We start from the raw sequence: 11954 nt of genomic DNA on the forward strand, positions 1-11954 counted from the left end.
AGCAATTGAGGGTTAAGGGCCTTGCTCAGGGGCACCTCAGTCATGGCCTCTGATCTGGGAATTGAACCTGCGACCCTCCGGTCACAAGACCAGTTCCCTAACCACCAGGCCATGACTGCCCGGGACTTACTTCCAAGCTCCGTGCCCCACTTAGGGGGCGCGCCTCCCACTTTGGGAACCACTGGCTTACATTTCAAATCTCATGTTTAGCTGAATAAACATGTTATCAACCCCCTTTAATGTACAGTATGTAGGCTTACAAATTCATGTTTAACTGAATAAACTGTTGAACACGAGTAGCCTTCATTTTATTAAGCATGTTTTTTTTCCAAGTATCAAAGTAGAACAGTCATTCATGCATTTTGGAAACAGGAGATGAGCCCCTGGTGTAATGCACCCTCTGTATTAAGAAAGCCTATCTCAAAGACTTTTAGTCATTACTTGGGTAGCACGTATATGAGCCATTTTAATCTAGATTAATTTCAAGATTTCAGTGAGATTAATCTAGATTAAAAAAATTTATCTATGCCCACCCCTAATATTTATACATATACTCGTAATGATTCAAAATAATTAGCTTTTTCATCACATTATTTAATGCAGGGTTGCTTTTGAAGATTGCTTGAAGTGAGATTGACTGAGAAACTCCATGCGGCTAGAGCAACTGAACTATCATCAGTTATGATTTTGCTTGACCTTTTGATGGCCTTTGACACAGTCAATCATGAGATCCTCCTGTCCATCCTTTCAGGCCTTGGTATCACTGGCAATGCATGGACGTGGTTTGCATCCTACCTGGAGGGACATTCCTACCAAGTAACATAGGGAGGATCAACATCCACGCCATGCAAACTCTCCATAGGGGTTCCACAAGGCTCAGTGCTGGGTCCACTTCTTTTTTCCTTTTATACCCGCTCACTGGGTGAGACAATTTCTGCACATGGCTGCACGTCTCTGTTATGCAGATGACACCCAGCTATTCTTTTCCTTCCCACCTTCTGACACACAGGTTTCAGCTTGAATCTCTGCATGTCTAAAAGACATTGCCTCTTGGATGGCAGCTCACCACCTAAAGCTTAACCCAAGCAAGACGGAGATGCTGTACATCCCTGGAAGAGCCAGTCCTCATCGTGATCTTTCTATCCCATTCGAGAACACTGTGATCACTCCATCCATGGAAGTGCGTAGCCTTGGTGTAGTTGTTGACAATCAACTTTCTTTCACGGGCCACGTTGCTAACACAACACGATCATGCAGATTCGCCCTTCACAACTTTCAGAGGATTTGGCCATTTCTCTCTAGGGAGGCCACTCGGGTCCTTCTCCAGTCCCTTGTCATCTCAAGACTGGACTACTGCAACTCCCTCCTGGCTGGTCTTCCTATGAATGCCATCAAACCCCTGCAACTGATCCAGAATGCTGCAGCTCGAATGGTTTTCAACCTTCCCAAGTTCAGCCATGTCACTCCCTTGCTGTGCTCCCTCCACTGGCTTCCGGAAGCTGCCCGCATCAAATATTAAACCCTGGTGCTGGCCTACAAAGTAAAGAATGGTCCAACTCCTCCTTACTTGATGGCCATGGTAAAACCCAGAAGCATACCTAGAGCCCTCTGTGCCTCAAGTATGTCTCGTCTTAACCCTCCATCATCCAGGACACATGGGAGACAAGCATCCAGACTTTTCTCTGTCCTGGCTCCAAGGTGGTGGAATGAACTTCCCTTGTGTGTCCAAACATCGGAGTCACTTGCTGTCTTCAGACGCCGACTGAAGACCCACCTCTTTCAAGTGCACTTTACATAATTATGCTTTCGTCTACTGTGCTTTATCGTCTCTTTCCTCAGGTGTTTGTTATAGGTATTGCTCACTGTCTTTTTCCCAGGTATTGTGCATAATTGGGTTATATGAATTGCTTACTGTCCTTTTCCTCGGGTTATGTGTATATTCAGGTATAATAATGACTTGGCATAATCGTTAGGTATCATATGACTTTCGTCTAGTGGTTTTTCCAGCTTAGAGTACCTTGTGTTCAGGACTATCTATACTACCTTGGAGATTACAAGCAACTACGTAGCACTTTTGTAAGTCGCTCTGGATAAGAGCGTCTGCTAAATGCCATAAATGTAAATGTAAATGTTTCTGTGAAAACAAAGATTTAAAAAGCTTGTGATGGTCCTTAATCAAGTGCTTCAAATAGTAAGTCATACCATTAGTGACAATGGGTGAAAACACAATATTCACAGTCTGAACCAAGAGGAGCAGCAGATTCCAGTAACAGTTATTTCTTTCCAATACATCACCAAAAATAAGAGGAGCATTTCTCACAAGACACCAAGACTGAATTGCATTTAGTCCAAGATCCTTGCTAGCCTCATCCATTTTCAATCCACTTGGCCTATTTTTTCTCTCAATATAACCATAGTTGAAACTTTGAATCCTCTGTGACAATGATTCCAAAGAAAGATACTTTTGGTTGACAAGGTACTGAAAGACAAGTTTGAGTTTGTACTGTACTACACCTTCAAGTAAATCATGCATTATATCAACTGCACAATTGTCAGAGGTGTGGAAAAAATTGAATGTATTGAGTAAGCATGTCTTTTGACACCAAATACTGAAACCAATATAGGATTTTCCTGTAGAGCTGCACAATGTTCTGCATGGATTTCTTTGTACGAAAAATCATAACAGGGTCATCTTCAGTAAAAACGGACTGTGACTCATCCTTACTTGTCAAACAAAATATGTAGCACTGAAAGACTCAACAAAACCAAACAGTCCATGTAAACTGAGGTTGTCACCTGTTACTTGTATAACAGAACCAAGCAATGGTGAGTCTGAGATAGGCACCTCAATTCCTTGAGTTTCAAGAATTTTAAGATCATCAACAAGAGGCTTTAGGATGTCATCAAAGCCATAGGTTTTCAGGTCTTGCGAGTGAAAAAGAGCCACAACATGTATATTCATCAACACAGAATTATATTTTGGGGGAAGGTTCCTCAAAATAAAGTAAATACAACCAAGTTTGTGAATCCCTTTCTTTAAACCTAAAGGGTTTGCGGTCTCAAACTCATCAAAATAGAGTTGAATCTGAAGAGCATGTTTTTCTGGGAAAACAACATGTTACTTTTGAAGTATGAACCATCACATATGTCTTTATAAATGCCTTCTTCGTGAAGTTTGGCTTTCAAAAAACTTTCACATAATTCAGCATTCCTGAACATGGACTTAAGAGTTAGTATGGGTGTATACACAAATGTATCTGTTACAGGGACCTGACTGTAAAGTCCTGTTGTTTGATCTCTGCAAACATCAAACCGCACCCCAAGAACATACTCAACAGGTTCAACAATTTCACACTTTTCCTCAAAGAACTTCTGTCTTTTGACTCTAGTGTTCAAGGTTGAAAAAGCATTTTTCCAATTTATTTTCCAAATCTATGCCTTGAATTTCTGAAGTACAGCCAAGAACTGCTTCTCTTGCTTCACTATGAATGTCATTAACAAGTTCCTCCAACATTGAGTGTCCACATTGTCAGCAGTTTTAGACAAAGGAGCATCTCTATGGAAATGAACAATATGCTTTTTAAAACCTGAATAAGTGCAAAATGATAAACAACATCCCAACTGTCCACATTTTAAACGTAATGTCTTTCCGGGATATAGACCATGGTAGAGTCTTAAATGCTGACAAAGCAATGCAGAACTTTTGTGGTGTGCTTTACAGACAAAACAAAGTAACATATTTGTATCCAAGGATATTTATCACCTCAAGCGTTGTGCAAAACTCTTGCTCGTAGCTCCCTGACTCTGGGACTTTCCTTAGCATTTCCGACATCAATATTAAAAGCCGTGGTTTGGATGAATGTATAGAAGGTGTAGAGGGATTCATGGTAGTTGATGCTGAAGATGAAGTGAGCCTTGAAGAGCTCATCGAAAGCTGCCAAGGAGGTCTGTGCCTTGCAAGGGATGGCCTTGTGATCAATGATTATGTAGAATCTTTGGATGCTGCTCTTGTTTTCACCAACACACAGGAGGAAGGGCTGTTCCGGTTCAATACCAGCAAGGAAGGTTTCAAAACTGGCTCCCATCTTTGACAATATATTAAGAGAAATTATAATCAAGGTAATGCTAAAATAGCTAACAGACAATAAGAAAGTGATTCAACCCAAGAAATAGGATCATCAGAATAGACGCATAAGTACAGTACGACTTGCATACCTGCAGATATCTCACAACATTGTCCTCAGCTTGACACGAGCTGATTTTGGTTTTCTTCTTATGGCCTTTGGAGGTAGGTGGAAGCATGTGAAGCAACAGTAGAATGCTTGACAGATCACTGTCCCAGCCTAGGCGAAAAACAGGAAAAATAGACACATTCAGATAATACATAAATGAAAAAACTCTAAAGAGAAGAGTTCGCCAAACTAACCAGACTCACCTGTGTTGTGCTGCGCAGACAAGAGCTCTTCAATGTGCTCATTAGTCTGTTGTCTGCACTCTGTAAGGATCCTAGGTTTGAAAAAAGTAGGCAATTTTGCCAAAAATCTGCCAGACACCTCCTCTCCAAACATCATGGTGAAGTCTTGGTCAATCTACAGAATATGCATTTTTATTCTATTTCAGGTTAAAAGTGTATACTTTGAGAGATAATAGTAGTAGAAACAATAATAATAGTAATACAAAAGTTGTCTTATCAAGCCACTGATGTTAAGAAATTGTGGGAAGACATCCAAGACTGTTGAAGAGCACTGTTGATCTGAAACCAGTGTTGATACTGAAACGTGGCCCTCATCTTCTCTTTGACTGCCAATTCATCAGTTGGATATCAAAAAGGATATTGCCTCAAGACACTCCTCACCAAGCAGCTGCTTATCAATCAGGGCAGTGAACCTTCCCCTTTCTTTTTGGACTATCTTGATAGGCTGTGCTGGTGGAGGATCTCTGGGATTGAGCTGCAGAGTTGCGCTGAACAGTTTTTATTCTCCAGGCCAAGTAGCCAGATCCACTCTGCTGGTCATAGAAGTGTTCCTGACACAGTAAAAATGCCATCGTAGAGCAAGTTCAAAACACATTACTACTGCACAGCACAAAATATTACATATATATATTTGCATAGATGTAAAAAATATGTTTGATTGCTGCTCTGTTATTATAAAATAAATCCATTTAATTTGTTATGTTATGAAGCCCACATTACTCCATCAATCAACGATCAAACTATCCAAGTGAATAAAGAAAAATAACATCAAAGATATCACATTTACTTTGTTCAAGACTTGAAATATCATATAACTGAAAATAGCAATTGTGCTTCAACAATTGTCTTTCTGAAAAAGACTGAAAAAGTGCAGCGATTTATTCAGGCACAACAAAGCTAGTTTTTACTGCCGCATTGTTTGTGGTTGTGAACACATTCTGTTGCGATCGCAGTTTGCCTTTTAATTCTTTGGCAATTTGGTGTTTTTCTTGATGCTTAATTTTGGCATACTTAGCTCCATGTTTGGTCTCAAAATGCCAATGTCAATTGTACTTTTTGACAACCGCCACTGCTTCATAACACAAAATATATACGGCTTTTTCTCCTTGAAGCACAAACATGTATTCGCCAGGGGTTTAAAGTAACGAATTACATTTACTCACGTTACTGTAATTGAGTACTTTTTATGAGTAAAAAGTAGTTTTACTTCGCTACATTTGAACCCCCTCACATTACTGAGAAAAAAATATTGATGGTGAAAAATTAAATGCGGGCAGAAATTTAAACTTCTTAGTCCCGGAAATGAAAGTCAATTGCATTGTCAGGGCTGGCTCGGCTGCCGCTCCTCCTAACAACACTAGAGGCACTCTCCAGGCGCAATCAGCAGTGAGCAAGTTTCCCCCCTGCTTTATCTCTTTCTCTGCGTCTTTTCTGTTGCATTTTTTCTGTTGCATTTTTTCACAACAGAACGTGTGTTTGCGGTCAAGTTTATTTTCTACACATTGAGTTTATTCCACGTCTTGTGTGATTGGTTTTGCTGCTTATGTGTGTGTGTGGACACACGCACACATTTTGCTCTTTGCGTCTTCTACTCTCATGGTTTTGACGCGGTGTGTACTTGAGGGTACACCCAACGTTACATGCGTGGCCTTGCCTTGTGCGCGCCCTTCCCATTGTCTCATAATCAGGTCGTAATCTCTGCACTTTTTTTCCAAAAGAATGAGATTGTTATATCTTTAAATCTTCTATCTATCAGGATCTGTGGGATCCTGTGGACATTTTATTGTGAAAAGTGGAATCCTGTGGGCACTGTATTTTGAATAGTTGGGTCCAGTGAGCGTTTTAAATAGTGGAATCCTATGAGCATTTTTTTTTTTTTGAGGTGAGATTCTATGGGCATTTTATATTGTTTTATTTTGAGTTGTGGGATCCTATGGACTTTTATTGTGAGTAGTGGAATCCTGTTGCATTTGAGTTTGATTTGTGGTATCTTGTTTTTTTAATAATTTGTCATTTAAATGTCTTTATTCTCATCATAGTGTTGCCCATTGGACAATAGGACTGAAAATTGTTTGCACTTTATGGTACAGGTTGTGATTGTCCTTGTGCTGTGAGGAAGTATATTCCTGAGCCCAGCTGATATTTTGCAAGTGTGGATGTGCACTTAAATACACTTTGAAATCGATTAAAACAACTTGTGCTGAATTTGATTCATGAATCATCATTTTTTGCATTAAATAATTGAAAGTAACTAAGTAACTTTTACTCAAATTACATTTTAAATGAAGTAATTTTGTACTTTTACTCTGAGTAGAATTTAGGCAAAGATATTTTTACTCAATTACAATTTTTCAGTACTCTTTCTACTTTTTGAAAACCGTCACTGCTTCTTAACACAAGACATACCGGTTTTTCTCCTTGAAGCACAAACATGTATTTGCTTTCCCATCTTTCTTGAAACGCCCGTCCATCTGCATCGATTTTCCTTTTCCTGGACATTTTGGGATCACTATCTGTATTTCTCCATTACACTTTATTGGGAAAATCGCATCGATATGGAAACACTGTGGGGAATGATGTAGTTTTTGGTCACTGCACGTATTTGTCTTATGGACAATTAGGCTTTTTAAGCTTTCATTTGGCCCGTGGGCCTTGAGTTTGACACCTGAGGTAGCGTCTTAGACAACGGAGAGCACAACATTGCTCCCTAGTTGGATGAGGCATTGTTGCATTGAGGGCATTATGCTGTGTGTCCCGATGTTTCGTGAACTTGATGAGATGGCTTATTTGATACTCCACTGAAAGCTGACTGCCCACCTGGTACAAATCTTTTCTACCTGTCTCTGAGGATAGATGGATGTAAGCACAAACCAAACTGAGGCAACACGTGAATCAGAAGCAGTGTAGAGAGGTCTGGTGAAACTCCACAAAGAACACAATGGATACAGGGGCTTTTTATGGCACAGGAAATATAGCTTCACATACAAGACAGAGGTGTTGATCAGTGGAAGTGGAGAGTCAGAGCTGACCCATTATGGTCAAGAGAATAACTGCAACAAATGTGGGACTGGTCAGAGCAGCGTGGCTCGACTGGTGATGTCTGTGTACACAGCACCTTGGAGTAGCTCACAGCATGGTTTCAGCAAGCTATTTCATATAGTGAAACCTCTACAGCATGGTCTATGCACACTTAAGAGCATGTATTCTGTATTTATGCTTGTTTACATGGTAAAATGAACTTGGGGGATGAACACTGTCGAACTAAGTTATCTTTTTTTATATGTCTGGCACATAACATAATTGGTTCTACATGTAATGTATGTGGGCACCCATTGACAGCCATTGTGTGTGTGCCTGGAGGACAGCTCTGTTGACTTGCTCTACTGCTGCATCTGCCGATGGTCCAAAAGCGGATCAATGATTAGCTCTGGCTCTTTCAGCTGAGCACACGTGTAGTGCAGTCACTCAGAGTGACCAAGCAATGGACCAAGGTGGAAAAACATTTTTCTTCCATTTTACTAAAGTGACCTGCAGATTAACTTAACACATCACTGTCAAACCTCTAAGTGATGAGACAAAGGAGTGAATGGAAACGATGAATAAATTAGTGTGGACAAATCTATTGTGCCAGAAAGAGTAGGGAAGCAATCAGTTAAAGCCTGAAAGTTAAAGTCTTCAAAGTTAAAGAATGAAAGCCTGGCGTTCATCAACAGACATTTACAGTGACAATATCATAACCCAGAACTTTCATTTTTACCTTTACTTAGTCTGATTGTGTGATTTGTGTGTGACTTGTGTATTTGTCTGTATTTTGTGTAATTTGTGTGTTAACGGGGCGCCCAATGGAGGATGGGTTCCCTTTTGAGTCTTGGTTCTCCCGAGGTTTCTTCCTATTCCCCACCATCATAGGGAGTTTTTCCTCTCCACTGTCGCCTTTGGCTTGCTCATTAGGGTTCTGGACCCATAGTATTGTTAACCTTTTAAATCCTGTAAAACGCTTTGTGACAACATGTGTTGTGAAAAGCGCTATACAAATAAACTTTGATTGATTGATTGAGTTAAGGCATGCATGCAGTAATGGATTAATAAACAAATATTTCAGTCCACCATTCCATCACAGATACTATATTCACATAATTCACATATCAGCACTATAAAAGTCCTCATCATGGTCAGAATTAGGTCTTTTTTGATAGACCATTACATGCTCTTACATTAAACAACACACACGCAGTACGTGGCCACACGACTGGGCGCAGATTATCCTTTATTATGAAGCTACTGCTCACATCGTGTGTTAAATGAAGCTGCAACATGGTGCATTTTCCACTGATGGTGCATTAGTGCCACGTTCTCCCACCACTCAAGCACTAGCCACTCACTCTCCAGATCCTACACCACATCACTGGATGCTCATGTTATAGACAACAGCACCGGTGTGCTGATCACTTCTGATGTTCTAAGAATCTCAGAGAAACATACAGACTTTGGAGGATATACAGTATGGTGACCAGACCAAAGCTGACCAGAGCATTCACAAAACACTATCACTGCCACTGAACTGACTTACAACTAAAATAAAAAGCTTACAATTACCACTATGACTGTCCACAATTACTGAATTGATCTGAGCAGACATATTTGGCTTCATTAAATAAAGCCTTTGTTAAATAACTTTGTTAAAGTGCCCTGAATTTCTTTAATGCACAGCAATAGCACTCTATCTGTGATGATAGCTGCTATGAACACTGATTCACATATTATCAACCAATCTCTAACTTGAAAGAGAGTGCATTTTTCACTAACAACATGGAGTCCACTTCACCCACTTATCATGTTTAAATCAGATCCATGCACAAATCAAAACACTGTTAAAACATTGCTTCCACTGTCCTTTGGATATGACAGGCCTGTTGAAGCTCTGACACGAACACCACAGTGATGTGCTAGCAGTTTAAGTAACGTTGAAGGTCATGAATGTGCTGGTCAATCTCCTTCTGCCTTTCTTGTTCCAGAAACGCACCCTGCCTAGGGCTTCGCTCTGATTGGACGTGTCACTGGAGCCAACCTCCACCAGGCTGACTGTCTGGCCCTGCGGTGCCACATGGACCCGGTTCACCGCCCGCTTCTGAGTAACACAGCCAAACACCTTCCTGAAGCCCTTCCTGAAGTGCTTGGACACCAGTGCGTACACAATGGGGTTGAGGCAGGAGTTGGTGTAAGCCACCAGGTGTGAGAGGATGCGCAGCACGTAGGTGGTGTGGTTGAGGGGGAAGTGACCGAACCACATGCACAGGATGACCAGGTGATGAGGCAGCCAGCACAGACAGAAGAGCACAGCTACGATGATCACCATCTTGGTCACCTTGCGTTTGGCACGCTGGCTTTCATACATGTCCTGCATGGGGTCCACGCTCGTCCACAGGTAGCGGATTGTCCGAGCATAGGTGAGACTCAAGACCAGCACAGGTATGAGGTAGCCAAACACAAACGTGCAGACATCCATGGCTCTGCGGTGCTGGAAGTCCCAGGCAGGGATGCACACGACAGTACCGTCCAGGTCCATCTGCTGGTAGTAGCTAAGGTAGGGACCGGAAAACAGCAGGGACAGAGTCCACACCACCCCGATGGAGATCAAAGCGTTACGAGGGGTTCTTGTTTCTCTGGCACGTAGTGGATAGCGAATGGCTAAATATCTGGAAATGTAAGGCAAGGCAAGTTTATTTATATAGCACCTTTCATACACACTGGCAATTCAAAGTGCTTTACACAAGAAAGGAAAGAAGATTATTACGACCCAGGGTCTATCACCTTGGGAAGGTGTTGCCCATAATACATAAAAATTTAAAACAAGGTTTTAAAGGAAATCAAATTATTACAATATAAAAATAAAAGATAAAATAATTAAAAGATAAAACAATTAAAGAAGATAAAATAAAAGGCAATAAAACTGTAATCAGAGTAAATAAATAATTAAAAGATAAATAAAACAATTAAAATAGGCTACACTAACCTAAAGCCAGTTCAAATAAATACATTTTTACCTTGGATTTAAAAACATCAAACGTTGGAGCTCTTCTAGTATCTTCCGACAGCTGGTTCCATTTAGAAATAGCATAATAACTAAATACTGCCTCTCCTTGCTTAGTTCTTACCTTTGGTAAGACTAACTGATTAGTTCCTTGTTACCTAAGATTTCTGCCTGGCTCATAGTTCTGCAGCATGTAGAAAATATCATTTAAGAGAGAGTCTCATGTTTGATACCTAAAAACAATCTTTATGCACCTTATGTTTAATTATGGCAGAAATACACAATTTTAGACAAGAATTTTGGACTTGTAATTGTAATTGTAGTCAAGCAGAAGGAAGCACATCTGCACAGTTATCACTGACACTTTCCTTGGGTTATTGCTGACCTAACTTTTGCAACTATAGTAAACTATAGTTTATTTATGTCCTGACACAATGTGTACTACTAGTGACTATCCATAATATTAAAGAGATACCACAACTAACCAAAATCCAAACTAATCCAAATAGTTTTGTTTTGCACATGAGTGAAGTTCCATTCACATCCAGGGCTAATTTCAAACAACACAACAATTCTTTGACAAACAAACAAAAAAGGCACAATGCTTTATAAATGACTGCAAGGGAATTAACAGGGTATACACGCACCTGTCCAACGATACGGCGGCAAGCGTAAAGATACTCGCGTACATCGTCAGGTAGATAACGAAGTGCACAGCCTTACACACGAACGGACCGAAGACCCATTCCTCCATGGTATATATGGTCGCCTGGAGAGGAACGCAGAACACGATGAAGCAGAGATCAGCAAGTCCCAGGTTCAGGATGAACATGTTTGTTGTCTTGGCGTTCGTCTGTCCGTTGCGAAACAAGACGGCAAGTACAAGGCTGTTCCCCACTGTGCCGACCAGAAAAATAACGGAAAACACTAAAGAAATTATCGCAGATTCAACTTTCCTGTTTGGAGAAAGATGCATCTGTTGGGAAGCGTTCATCGTGCGTCCCTGTCCTATCTAAAGCCCGTGGGCGCACCTACTTCGTGTGGGCAGACGCCAGAAACTTTCACCTCACCGTCTCCGAGCGCGTGAGGACTGAAGAAGGGGGCGCAATTCGCGCGTGAAGACAGAGTAGATTCGACGGCCGATAAAAGGACGTCCTTCGTTTCCCTCGCACATAACGACTGAACGTCGTAAAATATTATACATCTCATTTTCTATATATGAAACTCTCCTTCCGTCATAGTCTTTATGTGGCGTTTACATGTAAGCGTTTTAATTAGTTTGTGTAAACGCATGCAGCAACATAAGTAGATAAACGCATGGTGTAGAACTAGTACATTTCATATTACAATTGTGGCATTTCATATTTAAAACATATTTATTTTTGCATCTAAATTATGTTTTTAAAAATAGTCATGTAAAATAAATTATTTAAAAAAATAAAAAAGACC

At 40.6% G+C, this 11954-nt stretch overlaps 1 protein-coding gene across 1 annotated transcript; it reads right to left on the minus strand.

Moving 5' to 3' along the window:
* Positions 1–8734: 8734 nt before the first annotated feature.
* LOC143509718 (galanin receptor 2a) lies at positions 8735–11667 on the minus strand. The gene is made up of 2 exons (XM_076998549.1): positions 11153–11667; positions 8735–10170 (listed from the first exon to the last, which is right to left on the minus strand). The coding sequence occupies exons 1-2, from the start codon at positions 11497–11499 to the stop codon at positions 9429–9431; spliced, it is 1089 nt and encodes a 362-aa protein (XP_076854664.1). The 5' UTR covers positions 11500–11667; the 3' UTR covers positions 8735–9428.
* Positions 11668–11954: the final 287 nt, after the last annotated feature.

This window comes from Brachyhypopomus gauderio, chromosome 3 (genome assembly GCF_052324685.1).
Source record: "Brachyhypopomus gauderio isolate BG-103 chromosome 3, BGAUD_0.2, whole genome shotgun sequence".
NCBI lineage: Eukaryota > Metazoa > Chordata > Actinopteri > Gymnotiformes > Hypopomidae > Brachyhypopomus > Brachyhypopomus gauderio.

Excerpts from the sequence above, each read along its gene's own strand:
- LOC143509718 (XM_076998549.1), bottom strand. The coding sequence starts at position 11,499 with ATGAACGCTTCCCAACAGATGCATCTTTCTCCAAACAGGAAAGTTGAA. Across the intron at positions 10,171-11,152 it reads GCCGCCGTATCGTTGGACAG|ATATTTAGCCATTCGCTATC; the intron begins GTGCGTGTATAC and ends TTACATTTCCAG.